A 26,566-nucleotide genomic window follows, 5' to 3' on the forward strand; every position below is an offset into this window, starting at 1 on the left:
CATCTGGAACCGGATCACATGGGTGTTCACATCTATGCGATCAGATCCCGGCATCATTTGACAGTTTGCACTGTAAACCAATCTGGGGGCGTCATTAAATTTACATTGACACCCCCAGCAGTTTGCAGATCTCAGTGTGAACCAGTGTGCGATTTAGGTGCGATGTGGGAACTGGCACTAAATTGCAGGGTTTCCCGCATCGCACCAATGTGAATTGGGACTTATGGCTCGTTCACACTTGCTTTTCTCTCTGAAGAACTATCCATATTGAGATCTCTTTTGAAAGAGCATTTAAGAAAGCAGTGAAGAGGCAATGTCTCCTAACTGCCCGTTTAACCACTTCCAGCCCGCCCACTGTCAAAGGACGGCTGGGCGGTGCAGCTCTCGTTCTGGGTGGACGTCATATGAAGGCCTCCCAGAACGACTGCTTGGGTGCTCATCAATCGTGGCTGCGTCTTGTTACTAGGACACGGCGCGACCCCAATCTCTGTAAAGAGCCGTGGCTCTTTAACCATGTGATCATCTGTGTCCAATTACAGCCGGTCAAATGTAAATACGGAGATGCCGGTAATTGGCGTTTCTCGTCGCACACTGACAGAGTGTGAGGAGAGGAGAGGAGAGCCGATCAGCGGCATCTCCTTACAGGGTGACATCTAGGTATGTAATCAGGGCACTGAACATTATGTGCCACCAATCAGTAACAACTAGTGCCCACAATTGCCAGCAATCAGTGCTCACAATTGGCAACAGTGGCCATTAGTGATGCTGGCTATCACTGCTGCCCATCAGTGCTACTTATCTGTGCCCACCAGTGCCACACATCAGTGGTGCTACCCATCAATGCCACCTATCAGTGCCCATAAGTGCGGCATTTTCGTGCGGCCTCATTAGTGCCCATCAGTGAAGGAGAAAAATTACTTATGCACAAAATTTACTGACAAACGAAGAAAAACTTTTTTTTTCAAAGGCTTTGTTTTTTTTTTCTTAGAAAAAAAAAAAAAAAAAAAAAAAAACACAGAAGTGATTAAATAGCACCAAAAGAAAGTTCTATTTGTGTGAAGGAAATTATAAAAATGTCACATGGTTACAGTGTAGCATGACTGCGCAATTGTCATTCAAAGTGTCACAGCGCTGAAAGCTGAAAAATGCCCTGGGCAGGAAGGGGGTGTAAGTGCCCAGTATTGAGGTGGTTAAACCTCTTAAACCCTGCACTAGAATGTCACAATTGCGTGCATTGCATGTGGTTGCAGGGAGCTTGCAGTGACCCCATATTCACTTGAATGGTTTGAGCTGTACAGGCACTAGGTCTGCCAAAAGCAACAGGGGGTATAATTTCTGCCACAGCATGTGTTTACCCCCAGTCGCTGTCTCTGCAGCTGATGGGGGTAGTAATTGGGTTGGTGGTAAAAAAAAGTGTCGCTCAACTGCAACGTTTTACCACCACCCATCTGCTAGAGTCATCTAGCCCTGTGATACACAAGAAATAATTAATTTTGTTATTACTATTATAATAAGACTAATGCTACATACACACGAGCGGAATGTCCGATAGAAAAAGCATTTCATCGTATATTCCAATCGTGTGTGGGCCCCATCAGATTTTTTATGTCGAAAATTCTGATGGACCTAGAAATAGAACATGTTCTAAATATTTCCGACTGAACCAATTCCTATCGGGAAAACCGCTCGTCTGTATGCTGTTCCAACAGACTAAAAACGATGCGTGCGCTGAAGCAAGTACGAGACGGAAGCTATCGAACTTCTTTTTTCTAGTCTGGTCGTGCGTGTTGTACGTCACCGCGTTCTTGACAGTCGGACTTTGGTGAGATCGTGTGTACGCAAGACAGTTTCAGCAGAATTCCTTTGGAAAAACCTTCAGAGTTTATTCCAATGGGAAAACTGGTCGTGTGTACAGGGCATTAGTCTAAATGTCACACATGCCAGAAATGCTACATGCGCAGTCACTAAGCATTTAAGACATACTGCAATAAAAGCCAAGAGGCAGTTTCAAGTCTTCAACACCTGCCAAATTCTGCAGGCTGTCTTTTGCCTTGCTGGGAGGCAACTCAAACGTATGCATGCGTACAGCTCTATCCACCTCCAAATAAAGATCAAAATCAATAAAGAGTGTTGGAGAGCAGCAAAAATTTGACCAAACTGCCTGGTTTTTCCGTCTGTATGGTGTTAAAATACCTGCAACATGATCAGTTCCCAAAGGCAAGTCAAATAAATGAAAGTTTATTCTCTTGTTCCTACATTAAAGTGGTTGTAAACCCTTACAAACCACTTTGACCTACAGGTAAGCCTAGATTAAGGCTTACCTGTAGGTCCAAGCAATATCTCCTAAACCTATATGGTTTAGGAGATATTTGCCCGAAAACGGGCACCGCTGTCTACGGCGCATGCGCCGTAGACAGCGGCGCGCAGGCGCACTGAGCGCGGCAGTTCCAAGAATGGAGCTGCCGCATTTGTCGACTCCCGTGCGCATGCGCGGGAGTGACGTCATCGCGGCTTCGCCGAATGACAGCGGCGGAGCTGCGAGACGCCACCAGCAAGATGGATGCGGCGGACTACAGGGGACAGCGGCGACTTCGCTGGCTCCTGTGTCAGGTAAGTGACACATAATGGGCTACTATGCGATGCATAGTAGTCCATTATGCTTTACCTTTGCAGGGAAAAAAAGAGGAAGTAAACTCATCAGGGTTTACTTCCTCTTTAATAGTAATGTAATGGCGCAAATAATAAATTGTATTTGTTTTAAATTCCACCCATTGCAGATTTCAGGTTGAGGAGCCGTTCTAGTTGAATCTGGTAAAATCTGCTATTACAATGTTCTTAGCCAGATCCAATTTTTTTTTCTCTCGTTCCATTATCAGTGGAGATTTTCAAGCTATTTCTATGCATGATCTAGCTCAGCTCTAGCTCAGTCCTCAAGTAGCCCCACCGGGCATGTTTTGGGAACTTCCCTTAGATAAAATAGCTCTTACAATACAGTGTCATTGATATTGATTTAAAGCAGCCGTGCAAAAGTAAAGGAAAACCTGAAAACATGGCCCGTTGGGGGTACTTGAGGACTGAGGTTGTGAACCACTGATCTAGCTCACCTCTGCATATACTTGAATGTAGACTAAATGTGGCTCGTGGGCAAACTAAGACTGGTCAATGGTATATGCAGCTCCTTGAGGGTAGGGACTGATGTGAATGTACAATGTATATGTAAAGCGCTGCGTAAATTGACAGCGCTAAACAAGTACCTTAAATAATAATAATATGCATATTGTTTAAAGCGGAGCTCCAGGCTCCTTCAGAAAATATTAAAAGTCAGCAGTAAGTATGAGCTCTGGCGTGTTCGCACAGCCCACATGCAGAGCCCGCCAGGAAGTCGGCACTGCGCTAATCACAGGCAGTGAGACATTGTCCTGATGCGCGGCTGCAGAGATCAGGAGATGTCTCACTGCCTGTGATTAGCGCAGTGCCGACTTCCTGGCGGGCTCTTTGCACGTGGGGTGTGCGAACACGCCAGAGCTCATCCTTAGTCAGCAGCTACAGAATTTGTTAATGTTAACTGTTAATATAAAAGGACACTTACCTGTCCACAAATCCAGCGGTGTCTTCACCCGAGCTGATTTTCCAATCGGCTCTCGGGTGCTGCCGGCGCCGTCATCTCGGCAAAGGGAAACTTCACAGCCGGTTTCCTACTTCACATGCGCGAAGCGTGCTGTTGCTTTGTGAATGGCCCAGCAGCGGAAGAAGGAGGAGGGGGGGCGAAACTTGTGGTTGAGTTGGCCACGTTGAAGTCAGCCGGAACTGGGAGTGAGTACCTGTCAAAAAAACAACATGTACCCGCTCCCCCCCTCCCAAAGGTGCCAAATGTGGGGGGGGGGGGGGAAGGAGGCAAACAAGTAAAGCTTCCCCTTTTGGCTGGAGCTCCGCTTTAATGTGCCTTGTTTACATATAGCAATAAAATCTTTATAGAAAAGATTATGGTCTCTGGCACTGGTATGCTGTCCTCTATAGTCCAATATTCATTAACTCTTTATTACGCATTTTTCTAAATCTCATTATTACCTTGAGCCCAGGTTCACACTGATGAGGGTTAGAAATTGTGCAGGTTCAGCTGAACTTGCAGTTTCAAACTGGCAATGCAGTCCGAATTCAGGGGCGATTTGACAGACGTCTGTGCGGATTCATGCACAAATGTCTATTCAAACCACCCCTGAAGTCACCAAAAGTAGTACAGGAACAACTTTTTGGGAATCTGTGCAGCGCCACACCTTTTCAGACGGTACTATTGCCGGCAATAGCCACCGATTTGGCATGCGATTTGACATGTCAAATCACATGCCAAATCGGCCCAATGTGAATATGGGAGTAATTAGCAGCATGGGGAATCTCACTGTGCACTGATCATTTTCTATTTTCCTGGTTATTTTAGTTTTAATACAGGTTGTGCTACTGTAATAATGCCTATAATGGAAGACACCAGGCCACTTATACCAATAACACCCGGATTGGTTTGGTAGACTCCTAGCCGGTCAAGAGGACTAAGAAGGTCACAGATATTTTTGATTGTGTCCAGCAATACAGGTGGGTTGTGTCTGAGGCTCAGGTAGAAGATGGTTAAAAAATTCTCAAGGACTTTTAAGATGGAATTGCTGTGGTTGAGGTCAGGTCCTTTCCCACAGACACTGCCATTTTCGTATTGCTTCCTCCCTTTTCCTTCTTCCTCCATGCGCCTTTTAATTACATATATATCCCTGGCCAGGTGAAACAGGAGAGAGTAGAAATAGCAGCGGGTTGCTCGAAGCCTCCACTTGGCCTTGTTGATGTCAGACACCAGCCCCACGCTGACTGCCCATAGCACGCTGTCACAGACGAAGTAAAGAACACGGTTTAAGTTGGCAGCTGTCAAGCAGTAGCACAAGGAAGGATCTGAGAGCTCGATAGCAGATTTTGAAGCTTCAATGGCATGTATAAAGTTGCCCAGTCGGAACACTGAAAGACAATAAACACAGTTAATTATTTATCTCTTTGATCTGCAATGTGACGATGTTCAGCACAGTGCAACCAAGTTCTTTGGCCAAGTTCAAATACTACGAAGTGCCTTCTCACACTATAAAAGTGGGTTGATGACCTTACCAGATGCAAAACACCATCCAGAATGAAGAGGAAGAAGTCAGGAAACCTTAACGCTTAAAGCCAGCCATAGATAAGATTGAATTTCAGCTGGTTCTGCAGGGACCAGACACATTTTGATCATGCAACCAGCCTGTTGTAAAAATTTTGCTCAATCAGTGCCGTTGGCTATAGGGGAATGGAGGAATTCTCCCCGCTGTATTATATTATTTTGACAGTGGGGAGCCCTCCGCTGTCAGAATACGCTGATCATAGGAAAGTTTTCCAACAAGGGAAGGGAGTTTAACAAGATACATGACTACTCATTAAAATTAGAGGAAAAGAGGTTTAACCTTAAACTATGTAGAGGGTTCTTTACTGTAAAGCCGCGTACACACGGGCGGACTGTATGGCCTACTTAGTCCGTCATACAATCCGACGTACAGTCCGTCCTACTTTCGAATGAACGGACTTGACCACACACGGATGCACAAACAGTCCGTCGAAAGCTTGCGCGATGACGTGTACAGCACGTACGACGGGACTAGAAATAGGAAGTCCAATACACAGCAATGCAACCTTTCGCCGTGTAAATCCTTTCTGAGCATGCGCCATTCTTAGTCCGTCGAACTAGCCTACTGACGAGCGGATTGTCCACTGAAACCAAAGTATGACGGACAGTATTTCGAAAAATCCGAAATACTTAGTACGCCAGACTGCACGCTGCAAAAGTCAGCTGAAGCCCATACACGAGCGGACTGTCCGCTGAAATGTGTTTCGACGGACTAAGTAGGCCATACAGTCCGCCCGTGTGTACGCGGCCTAAGAGCGGCAAGGATGTGGAATTCTCTTCCAAAGGTGGTGGTTTCAACGGGGAGCAACGATAGTTTCAAAAAACTATTAGATAAGCACCTGAACAACCACAACATACAGGGATATACAATGTAATACTAACATATTATCACACACATAGGTTGGACTCGAACTTGTGTCTTTTTTCAACCTCACCTACTATGCAATATGTAACAGGCTGGTTCAAGAGAAGTCAGTCCTTAGAACAACTTTTACTTTTGGGATAAAGGTTTTACATAAATAAAAGCTAATTATTGCAAGTACCCCTGTGCCTGGTAAATGGCTTGTCTCAACCCTCTAACTGCCACTTTTGCTGGACAGCTCAGTCTGTAAAAGAAGTATGGGATTTAGATAAAGAAAAAAAAAAAGAAAAAAAAAAAAAACACACACAAAAATTTGGATTTTTAAAAAAACAGCTTCCCTGTAAAATCCTTTTCATTGTAGTACATCACAGGACACAGAGCCATAGTAGTTACCATGTGGGTTATAGGCCACCTTCAGGTGATGGACACTGGCACGCCCTAAGATAAAAAGTGCACTCCCTATATAACCCCTCCCACTACTGGGAGTATCTCAGTTTTGTAGCAAAGCAATACACGTGTATACAAAGGAAGGGAGTGACCTCTGTGTTCCGTGATGTACTTCAAAGAAAAGGATTTTACAGGTATGCCGTTTATATTCTTATCGAACATCACGGGACATACAGCCATAGTAGTTACTATGTGGGGTGTCCCATAGCAATGCCAACTGAAGGGAGGGAGACACCACAAAAGTAGGGCAATAAAAGACTAGAGATCTAGCACTACAGCCTGCAGTACACTGCACCCAAAAGGAGATATCCTCACAACCTTTTACATCTATTTGATAGGATCTGGTAAATGTATAGACTGAAGACCAAGTTGAGGCCTTACAGATTTGTGCCATGAAGGCCTGATGATGCACTGCCCAGGAAGCACTAAAGGCCCTGGAGAAGTGCGTTTTGATTTGAGAGGGTGGAATACACCTCTTTAACCATGAGCTTGAACGATTACTTGTCTAATCTATTAAGAATAGTCGATTTTGATGCTGCCTGTCCTCCTTTAGGACTTTCAGGCAACACAAAAAAAAATAAATTTTTTTTTCATAATATTGTTTTTTCAAATCTGAACAAATGCCTTTAAGTAGACATTGACTGTTCTCACCACAATAAAAACAAACAAATGTAGTGATTTTCCTTCCAAAGAACAGGGTTCTGGAAAAAAGGACGGTAGAACAACATCCTGGTTTAGAGAAAAACCTGATACTACCTTTGGTAAAATGTTAGGCTGAGGACGTAATACTACCTCATCCTTGTGAACAACAAAAATACGGCTCTTTACAAGAAAGATCAGCCAATACCGATACCCTTCTTGCAGCAGATATGGTTTCCTTGTCAAAAAAGGACCAAGGGAATATGTCGTATCACTCCAAAAAAAGGTTGTTTTGTAATGCTGACAAAACTAAATTCTAGTCCCAAGGGTTCAGGGGATACTTAACCAGAGATTAAGCCGAGTTACCCCCTGGATAAAATTATGGACCAAAGAATGCGAAGCAAGTGGTCGTTGAAATAATACCGATAAGGCAGAGACCTGTCCTTAGAAAGCACTCAAGGCCAGCTCTGTTTCTCACCCCATGTGCAGAAAAAATCCAGGACTCTGCCTAGACTTATTTCCTGGGGTGCAGCTCCTGGTTTCACACCAGGAGACATATGTTTCCCAGACTCCATAATAGATAACCATGGAGGCTGGCTCTGCATAAACCCAGGTAGAAAACTACCGAGCCTGACAGCCCATGCTTCTTCAGAGTGTGGGCCTCAATAGCCATACCGTTAAATTTAGCGTTTGTAAAGTAGGATGGAATACCGGACCTGAAGAAAGAAGGTCTGGTAGGGCGGTAGGGTCCATGAGTCCCTTACTGTCATCTTTACAATCAATGCATACCAAGAAGTTGTGGATGCAGGCTGAATAGGAGGGAAAGCCCAAATCAGTTCCACATGCTAGCGGATCCTTTGTTCTTGACACAAAAGTTGTCAAACTTATTTGTTGATCCTGGATGCAAACAGATCTATGTCTGAAATTCCCCATCCTTGACATGCGACTGCTGGTGACTCAAGTAGTCTTCCTGCCAATTTTCTATTCCTAGAATGAAAACTGGCGATAGGATAAGCTTCACCTTTCTCTGGGCCGCACAACTTCTTGAGCCCCCTTGGTGATTAATATAGGCCATTGCTGTGGCATAAACGGATTGACTCCTAGCAGGACAATACCTTAAACTGAACATTCAGGACTCAGAACCAAGTGTTCTGCCTGAATTTTTAAAATGTTAATGGCAAGGCCATTTCTGATCTAGGCCATTTCCCTTGGACAGCTGCCTCTTTCAGGACTGTCTCCAACCTAAACAAAAAAAGGTTGGCATATGCTAATACTATTTCCCAGGAAAGAAGGATTTTCCCCTTTCCAGATTTTTGCATGTTAACCATAAACTGAGGCTCCGGCGCACTCAACCTGCAGCACCTGGTATTTCCAAGTGGCCTTTCATCCGGGTGCTAACCAGGCCTGACCCTAGTCTATGGCACTTGGTATTCCCAGATGGTCTCCCATCCAGGTACTAACCAGGTCAGACCCTGCTTAGCCTCAGATCAGGCGCTTTCAGGGTGATGTGGCCGTAGGCTTTGGAGTCAGACACATTGGGAATATAAAGCTTGTATTCTCGGTTTCAAGCCGATAGGCTACTGCTTTGCAGCAGTCTAGAATGAGACTGAGCATCAAGAACGGCCTCGAATGAAGCCCCCATCTTTCCCGTCAACCTCACGCAAAGTTGAATAGGAGAAAAAACATCTCGCTTCGACTACTTAGATCAGACCTTTATGGTGCCAATCTTAGCCTGGGGTACGAATACCCTTTTCTGGGTGTATCCATGATCAGACCAAAGTATTTTCTTCATATTTTAAAGAAGATTCCTCCTAGGTTGAGAATCCGACCTAGATATTCCAGGTAGTCGAATGCGGTGACCATACTTTTGGTCTAAGTGGGTTACCGACTGGTCTAACAAGAACAGATCGACTAGGTAAACCATAATGATACTTTGAGCCCTCAATCTGGCTAGAAAAGGAGCCAGAACCTTGTACTCGAGGAGTAGCAGCTAGATCGGAAATCAGAGCTACACACTGAAAAAGAAGATTTTCCACTTTGAAAGAAAATATTACTAGTGAGCGAGGAAATAGACATAGGGACATATGCATCTTCATGCAAAAAGGGAGAGATTATATTTAGCAATTGAATTTTACATTTTTGAGATCTAGAATGTCCATTTGTATTTAACCAAATCCCAATGCTTTTACATGGGGCCACCATGAACACTTTTTGAAAAAACATGGTCCAATGCTAGAGAGAAAGATTTATTCTTTCTCTGGATCCTTAGGAACGTTTGATCTGAGAAAACGAGGAGAAACTCTTGGATCTCCAGTTTGTACGTTGGAGCTATTGAGGAAGTCCCCCATTCATCTTGACCTTCCTTCTGCCAGATCCCTGAGAACTGTAGAATTGAGCAAGCGGGGGCACCTCCTCATAAGGAGGCTACAGTATCTTGTAAGCTTCCTACCTCTTTTGTTCCTGGGGTTAACCCTGAGGATTACCCTTTGAACCTGACGACGGAGGCCATTGTGACTGCCTGGAGGCTGGTGCCTCTGGCACAGAAGAAGGAACTTTGAAATAAAAAAAATAAAAAAACACAATTAGTCCTTCATTTAAAAGGCAAAAGGGTATCTTTATTTTGCTAGAAATTCTTTGGATGTATCTAAAATATTCCCAGATAGCTGTCTTACCGCTTTTTGCATGATGCTTAGCGAAGGCGCAACCTGTCATAGGAACTATTGCAAACATAAAGCTGCCTCCTGGACCTGCTGAGCAGGATACCTTAAACACCTGTTAAACCTGGTTTCTCAATTACTAACCAATTACTGTCAGCGCAGGCTGAGACACTCAACCTGCCAGAGAAAAAAAGTGTTTTTTTTTTTGGTTTTTAATAGGAATTACGTCCATTGGATCCCTAAGTATTTGATTAATGTCTTTTTAAAAACCTACCATGGATGAGGAAAAAAAGAGTAAAGAGAACAGGGGCTGCAGTGTTGAAAACAGTTGCAAACATTTCATGGCCCCGATGCTCACTCTGACCAGCCACCCCCTCTCAGGGGAGGAAGCCATTTCTAGAGAAGGCTTTCCAGAGCTTGAGGGAGAACCCTTTAGCTCCTTTTTTGGGGGTGTTTCAACCCCCCCTTTCTGAATATAGCCCGAAGCACAAAGCAAAGGTACTACCAGAAGAAATTGCATCCATTGCTTGAGCAATAGTCAGCCACTGTCGCTGCTATTAACGCTCAGCCTGATGCAATAGTAAATGTGTTCAAAGAGAATGCTTGTGTCATCAACCTCTTACATGCTCCTCTACGCTCGTGTCCCTCCGCAGAAATAGCACTAATGCTTTTTAAAAACACTCTTTCCTGCACTGGACGTTGAAGGACGCCAACACCGCGCTAATGCCACTCCTCCTTTCAAACAAGAGTTTTTCTTGTGCAAGCACGGGCCTCTGATCCTATGGGATCTTACAGAGAAGGGAGAAAATGGCAAGGAGAAACTGATGTTTTTTTAGTGCATCTTCCTCTCTGAAGAGGGGTAGCAAATAGCACAGGTGAGGGGCATCTGGTGGGGAAGTAGCCCCCCCCAGACTTTACCGGAGATCTGCTGTTCGCTGGAGGAAAGGAAACTGCTTGTTCCAGACACAACGTGAGCAGGTATGCGCTCCATACAGCCCCCAGTGGTGACATACAAGCATGACAAAATTTACCAACTTAAAGGAGACATTCATAAGAAAATTCAAAAATTTCTTAGAAAAACTCCACTTACCTTTCCCGTCACAGGGTTTTCTGTGGTAAAACCAACAGACCCTATCTTCACCCTTCACGGTGGGTTCCGTTAAACCTTCAGGAGCTGGGGATCCCCGAGGAAACCCACAATCCTGGACCTGTAATAGCACCACCGCCAGTAAAACTTTATGGCCTTACTACCAAAAGTACTGGATCCCAGGGTCCAGCTCTCTAAAAAGAGAAGCGTTTACAGGCAAAACCTTGTTTCTTCGGATAGGAGGCCCAGGTACCAGTCAATTTGGCCTAAAAGACACTATGAATGGATCCGGTCAGCATGGTTAGCCCCAGAGGAGCTCAGCACAGCACATCTTTACTTGTGACCAACACTGGCAAAAAAACTGAGGTACTCCCAGTAGTGTGAGGGGTTATATAGGGAGTGCACTTTTTATCTTAGGGGGTGCCAGTGTCCATCACCTGAAGGTGGCCTATAACCCACATAGTAACGACTATGGCTTTGTGTCCCATGATATCTGATAACATATTTATGCTCACCTAGGTGGATGCAGCATCGTTCCCCACCAGCTTTGGACAGCGAACCAAGTGGTCAAAGACTGCTGATTGCTTAGTTCTCAGCATTCTGTGAGCAGAGAGCTGGGGACTGTAAGGGACTCAACCCCTCCAGAGCTCACAGGAACACTGGACTGCAGAGAGACTGGCTTAGGCACTCAACAGGTCACGGAGAGGCTGAGCCAGCTGACGGTCTAGGCTTCTGGGTGGATCCCCCACAGTTATCACCCTTTGCATCTCTTGACCCTCCCTCTTAGATTGTAAGCTCTAATGAGCAGGGCTTGCTGATTCCTACTGTATTCAATTGTATTGTATTTGTACTGCCTGCCCTTATGTTGTAAAGCTCTGCATAAACTGCCAGTGCTCTATAAATCCTGTATTATAACAATCCCGGCCATATGGTCTGGATCCTTTCAGAGCCTGGGCCGGCTCTGTGACCTCAACTGCACTCCTGTGATCTGTAGGAAAAGTATGGCTAAAATAGCTTTGGCTATACTTTTCCTTTAAAGGAATTTGAAAAATATTAGACTTACTGGCTGGATCACCAGGTGAGATAAAGAAAGAGAGGCCTGCTTGCAATCTGCATTTGAGGTCCCGTTATTACACTTGCATCTACCTGCAGATTGCAAGGGCAGTGCATAAAAACACAATGTGGTAAAGCGCACAGAACAAGTCTTTCCCGCACTCCATTATAGTGTGAACCATCTCTAAAGCCATCAAATGGTTGGTTCACATGTGTAGCACCATGGCAATTGCAGATCAAACAAGAGCTAAAATGTCAGCTTCCTGTAAAAAGTATAGGAAGGTTTGGTTCCATGTTTATGCTGGACTCTGGAGCGCTCCCACAAGATAATCCCCCCAGGAGAGCACTTTTCCTAGGGGGTTATCTGATGCGGGGAGGAGCCGCCGGGGGACCCCAGAAGACGATGTTCAGGGCCACTCTGTGCAAAACAAGCTGCACAGTGGAGGCAAGTATGATATGTTTGTTATAAAAAAAAAAAAAAAAAAAAAAAGGATCCTTTACAATCACTTTGATTGAACAAGCTGAAACTATGCCCCATACACACCATCCGAAAATCGGATGACAGTTCGTCCGACTTTTATCGCTTACTAGTCGTAAGTAGAAATTGAATAGATTATTAAAGATCACAAAAATTCTCGCACGACAGAAAAAAAATATTTGGAAGTGATGTCATGTGTTGTCGTGTATTTTCGGATGATAACTACTGACTAAATGAAAATCGTACAATCTAGTATCGTACAAAGAAAATTTTCAAACTTGTCCGATTGGCTACCGAAAGCTCTATACCAACAATCAGATTATCAGATTATCATACGATCTGATTTTCAGATCGTGTGTACAGGAATTACAAGCCGATTGGCTACTATTGCACACCTGCACCAGATTTTGCACTCTCCAGTTTTAGTAAATTAACCCCAAAGTGTCAGTATAAACCCAGGAATGAGACGAGAATGTACAAGAGACGTTTTTTTTAAAGACGTGTGTGTTGTGCTTTGTTTATGGAGTATAGATCCTTACATTAGGCAGCACAGGATCTGAGAATAGTGCATTCCCCTCTTCTTTACAGTACTAGCTGACCTTTCACTTACTAAAGTTAACCTATGCACTTCATATAACTGACTGATACAGCCCAGCAAATGGTGTGCAGATAAGAGTAATGTAACTAGACATTCTTTCTGCAGCCGCTTCCCCTGTGAAATAAGACACAATGGGGGTTATTTACGAAAGGCAAATCCACTTTGCACTACAAGTGCAAAGTGCACTTGAAATTGCACTTGGAAGTTCAGTTGCTGTAGATCCGAGGGGGACAGGCAAGGAGCAGAGCTTCCCCTCATTTTAGATCTACCCCTCAGATTTACAGCGACTGCACTTCCAAGTGCACTTTGCACTTGTAGTGAAAAGTGGATTTGCCTTTCTTAAATAACCGCTAATGCCTAATGTAACTACAGCCTGGGTGTGCAAGGGGAAATGGGGATGACGGAGTTGCAGAAGATCAGAGCAGATGCGTTTATCAAGCAAGCAGTAGATCACAATTACATGCATTGGCCCTGCTGATGGGCTGCTGCAGCTCACAGGAATCCTGAGGGGACCTCACATGTCGTCACCTGAACTTCCCAACACAAGGGAAACGCAGAAGGATTGTGGTTACAGTGGACTAAAGGATGATATTTTACAGCTCTCTGCAGCAAGAAAGCCAGGAGTTGACATAATTATCTTCTGGGATGAGAGATGAATTCCAGGTGACAGCTATATTGTGTACACTTGTCTGCAGAACAAAATCCTAACATGAATTAAGAACACTCTTGTATGGTTTCTATTATACCTTGCTCAGTGTTTTTCTACTATACTTTAAGGCCCTGGGCTATTTGTGCAGCCCTTGGGGTCCCTGCAGATTTGTGTTTCCCCATTGTCTTGGTGCAGTAGTGATTTGTAGCAGCTTAATGTAATAGGTCTCCATTCTATGACTGTCTCTTGATGCATGTCTCCAGTCTGACATCCCTGCAGTCTCTGACCATCTCTTAGATTATATGATCATCATCAGTATTATATCCACAGTCTCTGACCATCCCTTGTATCATATCCGCAGTCTTGGACTATATCCTACTGTGTGTCTGCAGTCTCTGAGTATTCACTGAAATTTATGTGTGGCCCTTTGGTGATGTCAGGGGTCACATTTGAAGCCCCCATATTCAAGCAAGTTGACTGCTGCTCTAAGTGCCCGTTCACACAGGGGCGACACGACTTGCAGTGCGACTCACAGACGCGACCTGCACACGACTTCAGCAGCGACTTGCAAAACGACTACTGTATAGAAGTCAATGCAAGTGGCCTGAAGTCTCCCCAAAAATAGTACAGGAACCTTTTTCTAAGTCGGAGCGACTTGAGTCGCTCCTATTAGAACGGGTCCATAGTACAGAACGGAGCGCGACTTGTCAGGCGGCTAAGTAGTGTGAACGGGCACTAAGACTCCTTTCACACAGGTGAACTGATCAGGTCCGCTGTCAGTTTTTCAGGCGGACCCTCCATTATCCTCTATGGAGCGGCAGATGTAAACACTCGCTGACATGCAATCTGCTCTGCTAAAAGTTCCCCATCCATCTAGCAGATCAGATGGCAGTCAGATGTAAATGGTTAGGAGGTCTGTTTGCATCTAACCGCCCATAGAGGAGAGCAGGCTGTGTCTGTGTCTACAGCAGCAGAGTGGACACGGACCGGCCATCTACCTGCTCAGTAGGGATCAGCAGGCAGATTCCCCCACAGAGCTGGAGAAGTCCGCCCCATGTGATAGGGGCCACAGGACTTGTTTTCACAGTGTAGTGACTGGCTTTAGATGTAGAGGTGAACTTCCTTCCTGCGCCATGGAGCCCCGGGAGGAAGTGGGAGCTGGATGCCTCTAAAAAGAGGGTATCCGCTCCCCCCTCAAAAAAGACATGCCAAATGTGGCATGTCAGGGGGTCACCTTTCCTTACAACAGAAGTTTCATTTTTGGGTGGAACTCCGCTTTAAGTTTTTTCATTTTAAAGTAGACTGGAGGTAGGCAGATGTAAATGGACACAAGTCTATATGGGGTGAATGGTCTGACGGGCGGACCTGATCAGACCCTGCATATGAATGGGGCCTTAAAATGCATGCCTGTGTCTAATCATCTTGTACATTTCCATATTTAACAGCACAACAGAAAAATACAATGGAAAATAAAAATCACGTTTGCTAATACAGTGATTAGAGAACAGGGGATTAGGTATTTATAACTATGGCAACTAAGGGAAGAAGTTTCCACAGCCAATTCTAGTACTTACATTTACGGCCAGAGCTCATGTTAGATTCCACCCGTTTGAGCTTCATTACCACTTTCTCTCTGCCAGCTTTATTCTCTAACATATAACTAAGCAACATGCATGCATACTGAGTAGCTCTGAAATGGAAAAAAATGAGTATGATGGTTTTCATGGAAAAAAGCAAGAAAATTATTTACGTTTTATCTCTTTTAGATCAAAATTATATCTACTATAAAAAAAAAAAAAAAAAAAAAAGGCCTAAGCAGCCACTGATGACGTTACCTACTGATAAATGACAGATCAGACACAGAGAAAGCGACAGCGCCTGCACAGTTGTACCTGAAAAGTCGATCTCTTCCTTGGCTTTGGTTCGTAAACTTTACAAATCCATCCATAGTAAACGCTTGTGTCAGACGCATTCTGACTACAACTGTAAGAAATGAGAAGGAAAACATTTAGAAAGGCTTTATACTGAAACTGCTGTTTTATTATTAGGAAACAAAATCCCACCCATGATGTATGTAGTACAGTTTATTATATATTTTTTTTGAAAATCGATTGCAGATTTTTACCTGTAGGTATGGATATCAAACATACAGTGGGTATAGAAAAGAATCACTTAATCTGCCTCAATGTGTGGTCATTTTTGCTGTGTGCTTTGGGTCATTGTCATGTTGGAAGGTAAACCTCCTTCTCATTGACAACTTTTTGGCAGAGGGTAGCAGATTAGCCTAAAGAATTTGATGGTATTTTGCCCCCTCCATTTTTCCTTCTATCCTGACAAGTGCTCCAGTTCTTGCTGCAGAGAAACACCTTTTATAACAGGATATCATCACCTCTGTGCTTTACTGTAGGTATGGTGTGCTGTATTGTATTTCCTCCAGACATATTGTTTGGTGTTGAGGCCAAATAATTCAATTTTATCTGACCATAACACATTTTTCCATGTGGCCTCGGAATCTTCAAGGTGCATTTAACCACTTCCTGCCCAAGGCCGTCATATGACATCCTGGACTTTGAGTGGTGATATCTGGATGATGGCTGCAGCCGCAGGCATCATCCAGATATCATTATTTTCAGTCAGCGATTCCCTGCTCCGTAAGAACAATCATATCGGCTGTTGAGCCGCTTGATCATTTTTACTGGCGGTGGGACGGGACGCTCCCCCCCCCCCCATGCTTCCACTGGCTCACCTGTGCAATCAGCGAGCCAGAGAAGGAATCTGCCAGTGGTTTAGCATGGAGATTTCTGGTGACCAGATGGTCTCCGGTAGTCTCTATGACCTTCGGAAGCCTGAGCGGGAAGTTATTGATCTCAGTCTTTACAGCCTAGAGGAGAGATGTGGTTTCTTGTAGACCCCACATCTCTTCATAAAGAGGACATTGCGCCCACAGCGTTCAAATTACACGTGAGGTACTGCCGTGAACTTTGGCACAAGAGCAACAATTATAGCCCAAGACCTGTAACTCTAAACTGTTAACCTGTAAAAAAAAGTTACATTTTGGTCTCATCTGACCAGAGCACCTTCTTCCGCATGTTTGCTGTGTCCCCCACATGGCTTCTATCAAACGACAAATGGGACTTCTTATGGCTTTCTTTCAACAATGGCTTTCTTGTTACCACTCTTCTATAAAGGCCAGATTTGTGGAGTGCAAGGCCTGGTTCACACCTATGCATTTTTAGTGCATATTTCAGTTTTGTCAAAACACACCGTTTAACATGGTTTCCGATGGGTCATGTTCACATCTGTGCATGAAAAGGGCCAGAGAATTTGTTCTGATTTTTGGTTTCATAGACCTTAATGGATCAAATGTGTATTGAAAAAACGCAAAATGCACCCTGAATATGTAAACTCCATAGGTGTGAACCAGGACTAATAGTTGTCCTGTGGACAGATTCTCCCACCTGAGCTGTGGATCTCTGCAGCTCCTCCAGAGTTACCATGGGCATCTTGGTGGCTTCTCTGATTAATGCTCTCCTTGCCCGGCCTGTCAGTTTAGGTGGACGGCCATGTCCAGGTAGGTTTGCAGTTGTGCCATACTCTTTACATTTTCAGATGATGGATTGAACAGTGCTACGTGAGATATTCAAAGCTTGGGATATATTTTTTTTATAATCTAACCCTGACCTGTCGGGTGTGTTCCTTGGCCTGCTGTTTGTTCCCTAAGAAACCTCTGAAGGCTTCACAGAACAGCTGTATTTATACTGAGATTAAACTAACCACTTGCTTCCTGATGCACTTTGAATGACAATTGCGCGGTCATACAACACTGAACTCAAATGAAACTTTTAGCATTTTTTTCACACAAATAGGTTTCTTTGGTGGTATTTATCACCATTTGGGTTTTTATTTTTTGCTAAAGAAACAAAAAACAAAACAAAAAAAAAAAAACGTTTCATTGTTTGTTATAAAATTTTGTAAACGGGTAATTTTTCTCCTTCACTGATATTTGCTGGTAAGGCTGCACTGATGGGCAATGACCGGTGGCACTGGTAGGTGGTATCGATAGGCAGCACTGGTAATGACGAACTGATTAATTTATAGGCGGCACTGTGGGCGCTGGTAGGTGGAGCTGTTAGGTCCCGATCGTGAAGGTACCCATGTCCCTCTCGCACCCACCGGTGCAGACTAACGGCTCTGCTTACATCACATGATCAGCTTTCATTGTCTGACAGCTGATCACGTGGTAAGGGGGTCGGGATCGACCCTTTACTCCGATCTGTGATCAGCCAAGTCTCAGGCCACTCGAGCACAGGAGGACGTCCAGGGACACCCTCCCAGCACATGAAGTCCACACTGTAGCCGTCTTTTGGCTATAGCAAGCACGGCAAATGGTTAACCACTTCCAGACCGGACCATTTTGCTGGCCAAAGACCAGACCACTTTTTTCCATTGGGCACTGCGTCGCTTTAACCACTTAAAGGACCAGGCCTCTTTTTCAGACTCGGTGTTTACATGTTTAACCACTTGGCGCCCAAGGTACGTCATATGATGTTGTGGGCTTTGTGGTGTTATATCTGAATGATGCCTAAGGCTACAGACATCAGATATCGGCATTTTCAGGCCGGTGATTCCCTGCACCATAAGAACAATCATAGCAACTGTCCAGCCACTTGATCGTTCTTACAGGCGGCGGGAGGGTACGTCCCCCCCGCCGCCCTCCGGTGCTTCTACCGCTTCCATCGGCGAGTCGGTCACAGGATCCGATGTGCGATGGTATGACGTCACGCCCAGCCTCTGCATTCAAAATAATGGTGCTGCCTTGGCTGGGAAGCCAGGATCGTTTTTTATTTCCCAGCCTAGAGGTGAGATGTGGGGTCTTATTGACCCCATATCTCACTGTAAATAGGTCCGATCATGCCATATTCCTATTACAAGGGATGTTTACATTTCTTGCAATAGGAATAAAAGTAATCAATTATTTTTTTAAAGTGTCTAAATAAAAAGTAAAATTAACCACTTCAATACAGGGCACTTAAACACCTTCCTGCCCAGACCAATTTTCAGCTTTCAGCGATGTTGCACTTTGAATGACAATTGCGCGGTCATGCTACACTGTACCCAAATGACATTTTTATCCACAAATAGAGTTTTCTTTTGGTGGTATTTGATCACCTCTACAGTTTTTATTCTTTGCTAAACAAATAAAAAAAAAGACGAAAATTTTGAAAAAAAAAGTTTTTTTTTGTTTCAGTTTCAAAACTTTGTAAATAAGTAAGTTTTCTCCTTCACTGATGGGCACTGATGGGTCTACACTGATGGGCACTGATAAGGCGGCACTGATGGGCACCAATGATGTGGCACCAATGAAGTGGCACTGATAGGCGGCACGGATGGGCACTGATAGGTGGCACAAATTGGCACTGATAGCTGGCATGGATGCACGGTACAGATGGGCATGGATGGGCACTGATAGGCGGCACAGGTGGGCACTGATAGGCGGCACAGGTGGGCACTGATAGGCGGCATTGTATTATGTTATACTGTACTAATGGATGCCAATCAGTGCCAAATAATGCATGCCAATCAGTGATGCCCATTGTGGGTACTGATTGGCATCCATTATGGGCACTGACTGGCATCCCTGGTGGTCTAGGGAGGATTACCTTTTGCTGGGCATCCCTGGTGGTCTGGTGGCATCCCTGTCGGTCCAGTGTGGGCATCCTCGGGGGGGCTGTGCTGATAAACGATCAGCACAGACCCCCCCTGTCAGAGGAGAGGCCGATCGGCTCTCCTCTACTCGCGTCTGACAGACGCGAGTGAGGAAAAGCCGATCACCGGCTCTTCCTATTTACACTGTGATCAGCCGTGATTGGACACGGCTGATCACGTGGTAAAGAGCCTCCGTCGGAGACTCTTTACCGAAATCGTAGTTGCCAGGTGTCAGACTGACACCCCGCAACAACGATCGCCACGATGCGCGCCCCAAGGGGCACGCAGCGGCTCATAATCCCGATCACGTCATATGACGTCCGATCAGGATTATGCAACCACTTTGCCACCGTCAATTGCCTATAGGGCGGGCGGCAAGTGGTTAACAATAATAAAAAAAAAATTATTTAAAGCGCCCCTGTCCATATGTGCTCGTAAGCAGAAGCGAATGCATACGTAAGTCCCGCCCACATATGAAAACGGTGTTCAAACCACACATGTGAGGTATCGCCGCGAACGTTAGAGCGAGAGCAATAATTCTAGCCCTAGACCTCCTCTGTAACTCAAAACATGTAACCAGTAAAAAAAATAAAAATTAAAGTGTCACCTATGGGGATTTTTAAATACCAAACTTTGGCGCCATTCCACGAGCGTGTGCAATTTTGAAGCGTGACATGTTGGGTATCTATTTACTCTGCGAATCTTCAACTTTCACATTATGCAAAAAAAAATTGGGCTAACTTAACTGTTTTTTTTTTTGTAAAGCATGAAAAACTTTTTTTCTGAAAAAAACGTGTTCAAAAAATTGCTGCGCAAATATCGTGCAAGATAAAAAGTTGCAACGACCGCCATTGTGTTATCTAGGGTCTTTGCTAAAAAAAAAAATATAATGTTTGGTAGTTCTATGTAATTTTCTAGCAAAAAAAAAAAAAGAATTTTACATGTAGGAGAGAAATGTCAGAATTGGCCTGGATGCAAAGTGGTTAAAACAGTTTTTTTTGCTAGAAAATTACTTAGAACCACCAAACATTTTATATTGTTTTTTTTTTCTAACACCCTAGAGAATAAAATGGCGGTCATTGCAATACTTTTTTTCACATCGTATTTGCACAGCGGTCTTACAAGTGCACTTTTTTGGGAAAAAAATTCACTTTTTTGAATAAAAAAAATAAGACAACAGTAAAATTAGCCCATTTTTATTTTTTTTTTATATGGTGAAAGATAATGTTACGCCGAGTAAATTGATACCCAACATGTCCCACTTCAAAATTGCGCCCGCTCGTGGAATGGCGTCAAACTTTTAGCCTCAAAAATCTCCATAAACGACATTTAAAAAATTCTACAGGTTGCATTTTTTGTGTTATAGAGGAGGTCTAGGGCTAGAATTATTGCTCTCGCTCTACTGATCGCGGCGATACCTCATATGTGTGGTTTGACTACCCTTTTCATATGCGGGCACTACTCACGTATGCGCTCGCTTCTGCGCGCAAGCTCGTCATGACGGGGTGTTTTTAAAAACTTTTTTTTTATTTTTCTTATTTTAATTGATTTTATTTATTTTTACGCTGTTTAAAAAAATAAAAAAAAAAAATAAAACGGATCACTTTTATTCCTATTACAAGGAATGTAAACATCCCTTGTAATAGAAAAAAAAAAAGCATGACAGGTCCTCTTAAAGAGGAAGTAAACCCTTTCAAACCACTTTGACCTACAGGTAAGCCTAGATTAAGGCTTACCTGTAGGTCCAAGCAATATCTCCTAAACCTATATGGTTTAGGAGATATTTGCCCGAAAATGGGCACCGCTGTCTACGGCGCATGCGCCGTAGACTGCGGCGCGCAGGCGCACTAAACGCGGCAAGTCCAAGAATGGAGCTGCCTAATTTGTCGACTCCCGTGCGCATGCGCGGGAGTGACGTCATCGCGGCTTTGCCAAATGGCAGCGGCGGAGCTGCGAGACGCGACTCCCGTGCGCATGCGCGGGAGTGACGTCATCGCGGCTTCGCCGCTGTCATTCGGCGGAGCTGCGAGACGCCACCAGCAAGATGGATGCGGCGGACTACATGGGACAGCGGCGACTTCGCTGGCTCCTGTGTCAGGTAAGTGACACATAATGAGCTACTATGCGATGCATAGTAGTCCATTATGCTTTACCTTTGCAGGGAAAAAAAGAGAAAGTAAACCCATCAGGGTTTACTTCCTCTTTAAATATGAGATCCGGGGGTCAAGTCGTCCTCATTTGGACTTAAATGCAAAAAAAAAAATAATAATAAATAAATTGAAAAAAATTTATTTATATATATATATATATATATATATATATATATATATATATATATATATATATATATATATATATATATATATATATATATATATATATATATATATACACACACACACACCTTTAAGAGGTATGGGCGGAAGCAACGTTTTGACATTGCTTCTGCCCTCCTATGGTATAGAGGCCTCACTCGTCTCTATACCCAGCCATCGATGGGACCCGATCGCCTCCGCTGCTACAGACGGATCCGGTAGAGGGCGCGGGAGAGGGGGTAGCACCTCTCCCGCCACCGCAGAGACCACCGTTATCGCACACAGGATCGGCGCCTGAAGAGATGGATATCTCGGTTGTGGCAGCAGCTGCTGCCGTTACCGAGATATCCCTCTTCAAAAATAGGACACACATCGGCGTGCAGCGGTCGTTAAGTAGTTAACTGACAATTGAGCAGTCGAGCGACGTGGCTCCCAAACAAAATTTATGTCCTTTTTTTCCCCACATCCTTTTATTTGATCACAGCTGCGGTTTTTATTTTTTGCACTAAACAAAAAAAGCGACAATTTTGAAAAAAATAAATTCATTCTTTTTTACTTTTTGCTATAATAAATAACCCCCAAAAATGTATAAAAAACATTTTTTTCCCTCAGTTTAGGCCAATATGTATTCTTCTACATATTTTTGGTAAAAAAATAATAATAATAATAATAATAATAATAATAATAATAATAATAATAATAAATATATATATATATATATATATATATATATATATATATATCGCAATAAGAGATTATTGATTGGTTTGCGCAAGTTATAGCATTTACAAAATAGGGGATAGTTTTATGCCATTTTTATTAATAATTTTTTTTTTTTTTTTTTACTAGTAATGGCGGCGATCAGTGATTTTTATAGTGACTGTGACATTATTGCGAACACATCGGACATTTTTGGGACCATTGGCATTTATACAGCAATCCGTGCTATACAAATACATTGATTCCTGTGTAAATTACACTGGCAGTGACTGGGTTATCCACTAGGTGGCAGTGTAGGGGTTAAGTGTGTCCTAGGGGCGTGTTGCTGTGGGAGGCGTGGCTGTGTTTTACACATCAGTGTAAAACACAGCCACACTGTGAGATCAGTTACACTGTTGCTAGGCGGAACAGGGAGATGCTCGTTTACATTAGCATCTCCCCGTTCTTCCTCCCCGTGAGACGATCGTGGGTATCCCTGTGGCAATCGAGTCCGCTGGACCAGCGATCCGACTCACAGAGGTCCTGACTGGTGCGCACGCGATGACACGGCGGCAAATTTAAAGGGACGTACCTGTACGCCCATTTGCCCGTCCGTGCCATTCTGCCAACATACATCCGCGTGCGCCGGTCACGGAGAGGTTAAACACAGGTGAACTCTATTTACTAATTAGGTGACTTCTGAAGGCAATTGGTTTCACTAGATGTTAGTTGGGGGTATCAGAGTAAAGGGGGCTGAATACAAATGCACACCACAGTTTTCAGGTATTTATTTGTAAAAATAAATAAAAAAAAACATTTATCATTTTCCTTCCACTTTACAATTATGTGCCGCTTTGTGTTGGTCTATCACATAAAATCCCAATAAAAAATATTTACATTTTTGGTTGGAACATAACAAAATGTGGAAAATTTCAAGGGGTATGAATACTTTTGCAAGGCTCTGTATATCAGAGTGCCCCCCACCCCATCAATTAGAAGTCCTCCTTTTTACATGAGAGTCCCTCTTAGGAATCGGAATTACCCCCCATCACATCAGAGCCCCCCTCCCCCACAAGCCCTTGGTCATACCAATGCGATTTATCATGTGATTTGACAAAACTGCATGACAAGTCGCACCCTATTTTTGGCAATGGAACCGTTCAAATAGTTGCGACTTGCACTACTTTTCAGCAATTTAATTGCAACTTGCATAGACTTCTGTTAAATTAAGTTGTAAACCGCAATGAAATCGCTGTTCCAAATTACACCGGCTTTGAAATTGGAAGCACTAACATATGAGTCCCTCTTACAATATCAGAGCTCCCCTTTCATATGAGAGTCCCTCTTGCATATCAGAGTTCCCCCCCCATTACATCAGAGCCCTCCCTTTCATATGAGAGTCCCTCTGACATACCAGAGTTACCCCCCCCCATTAGATCACAGCCCCCACTTTCATACGAGTGTCCCTCTGACGTATCAGTTAACCCCCTATTACATCAGAGCCCCCCTTTCATATGAGAGACCTTCTGATGTATCGGAGTTACCCCCTCCCCCCACAGCGCACCTGTCAGGGCCCCTTGGCCCTGTCCTAAACCTGGGGGGGGGGGGGAAATGGTGGCAGGAGCTGAAACATGTAACCTGTTCCAAAAGATGAACCTTTAAAGTGGTATGTCTCCCCCCCCCCCCCCCCCCAAAAAAAAAAAAAAACCCCACCACATTAAAAGCCAGCAGCTACAAATACTGCAGCTTCTGGCTTTTAATAAATGGACACTCACCTGTCCTGGAGTCCAGCGATGGCGGCACCCGCAGCTAATGTTTCCACCAGCTGTCAGGTGCTCCGCCACCACTGTGGGTACAGGAACCCGGCAGTTTAGCCTTTCGAGTTCACACCGGGAACCCTACTGCGCATCCGCTCCTCTCCTATTGGCCCCGCGGAGGAGGAGGGAGCCGCGCAGTGAAGTGATGTCACAGCTCCGCTGTAGGGACTCCCAGAAGTGGAAAAGGATACTTGATACATTGCCCCCCCCCCCCCCTATAAGGTGCCAATTGTGACACCAGAGGGGGGGGGGGGAGATAAAATGAGCAGAAGTTCCACTTTTGGGTGAAACTCGGCTTTAATAACTATTATTATTTTAAACTTTTTACACGGTTATAAAGCAGCAGAGATCTCTTATTTAGGAACTTTTTTGACAACTAATTAGCAGGGATGAGCTCAGGCGTGTTCGGACCGTAGTCTGAACCCACCTCAGCTTTACCCCCAGGAAGATTTACAGCACCCCACCAATCAGAACTGGATATGAATGGGAGAGATGTGTCAGCGTTATGACATCTGTGCCCATTCACTTTTCACTTTGTGTCCCCAAACACCACAGACTTGTGCCCATTTACATCAGACTATCTCCAATCTCTCACATTTAGGACTGGAAAAATAGAAAAGGACCTTCTTTTCCTTTTCTTTATTTGACCTGAATGGACACAAGTCAATTCATATCTGGACATAGCTGGACTCCTGTAGACCTACATGGAGCTTTCAATCAGGTCCACATCAGTGGCAGCTGGTGCAAAAAAATAAATAAAAAATATATATATAAAAAACACACACAACATCATTTGCAACCACTGTGCCATCAATTGCCACCACTGTCTCATTATATGCAGCTACTGTACCCATCAATTTCCACCACTGTGCCCATCATATGCCGCCACTGTACCCATACATAGATACTGTACCCATCATATGCAGCTACTGTGCCATCAATTGCCACCACTGTGCCATCACATGCAGCTACTGTACCCAAACGCAGATACTGTACCCATCATATGCCGCCACTGTGCCCATCATATGCAGCTACTGTACCCATCAATTGCCACCACTGTGCCATCACATACAGCCACTGTACCCAAATGCAGATACTGTGCCCATCAATTGCCACCACTGTAACCAAACACAGCCACTGTGCCATCAATTGCCGATACTGTACCCAAATGCAGATACTGTACCCATCAAATTCCGCCACCGTGCCATCAATTGCCGCCACTGTGCCATCAAATGCAGATACTGTACCCAAATGCCGCCACCGTGCCATCATATGCAGCTACTGTACCAAACGCAGATACTGTACCCATAAGAAGATACTGTGCCAGCATATGCAGCTACTGTACCCAAAAAAAAGCAGCCACTGTACCCATCAAAAGCAGCCACTGTACCCAAACGCAGATACTGTACCCATCAATTGCTGCCACTGTGCCATCATATGCAGATACTGTACCCAATAATTGCCACCACCATGCACATCATATGCAGCCACTGTGCCATCAATTGCCACCACTGTAGCCAAACGCAGATACTGTACCCATCAAATGCAGCCACTGTTCCATCACATGCAACTACTGTTTCCATCAAACAAAGCCACTGTGCCCATCAAACGCAGCCACTGTGCCATCATATGCAGATACTGTACCAATTGATTGCCACCACTGTGCCATCATATGAAACTAAGGTGCCCATCAATTGCTGCCACTGTGCCACCATACGCAGCTATTGAACCCACTGGTCCACAGCAAAAACTGACAGGCAAACCTGATTGCAAAGCTTGGGTGAACAATTCTTAAAGGGGAGTGATTTGGGGGGTGGTAAAAATCCATCTTGTCTGTGTGTTTTTACTGCCCCCCCCCCCCCCCAATCACATGTGTAAAGTAGTATCTCACGTTGTGCTCATTGTGATTATGATGGTCAGAGCAGGTGCTGGTATGCCTCTGTCAGTGTAGTGGTGACTTTCTATGGCTGTGCCCTGTTATGTAGTGTGTAACACACAGTGCAGACATAGATTAGGAAAGTCACCACCGAACAGTGTGTTACACTGACAGGTGAGTGTGGTGTGAGTGTGTTGTGTGGGGGGATTGCTTGCCTATAGTCCGGTCTTCATGATGTTGCCTGTGTGAAGCTGTATCTGTCGGCAGTAGCTCTGTGCTCGGTTTCTCTTGTCTGAAATCGGCACATGCGCAGTAGTAGCAGAGGATACCCCATGTCATTGGATACCGATATTACTGCTACACCGGCTGGAGCCTTTCTCCATCAACACATTGTACAGCAAAGTCGGGTAGAATAACACGCGGGTCGCTACCGATTCCAGGAGCATGATTCTTTTTTATCATGCAGGCGGTCTGTCAGAATAGCACCGCCATATT

At 44.4% G+C, this 26,566-nt stretch overlaps 1 protein-coding gene across 1 annotated transcript; it reads right to left on the reverse strand.

The window, feature by feature from the left end:
- Positions 1-998: 998 nt before the first annotated feature.
- On the reverse strand, positions 999-26,558 carry PEX11A (peroxisomal biogenesis factor 11 alpha). The gene is made up of 4 exons (XM_077473985.1): positions 26,287-26,558; positions 15,551-15,641; positions 15,233-15,348; positions 999-4,995 (listed from the first exon to the last, which is right to left on the reverse strand). The coding sequence occupies exons 1-4, from the start codon at positions 26,408-26,410 to the stop codon at positions 4,427-4,429; spliced, it is 900 nt and encodes a 299-aa protein (XP_077330111.1). The 5' UTR covers positions 26,411-26,558; the 3' UTR covers positions 999-4,426.
- Between the last annotated feature and the right edge of the window lie 8 nt (positions 26,559-26,566).

Source organism: Lithobates pipiens, unplaced genomic scaffold, assembly GCF_037356315.1.
Source record: "Lithobates pipiens isolate NorthernLeopardFrog02 unplaced genomic scaffold, aLitPip1_a1.2 Scaffold_8, whole genome shotgun sequence".
NCBI lineage: Eukaryota > Metazoa > Chordata > Amphibia > Anura > Ranidae > Lithobates > Lithobates pipiens.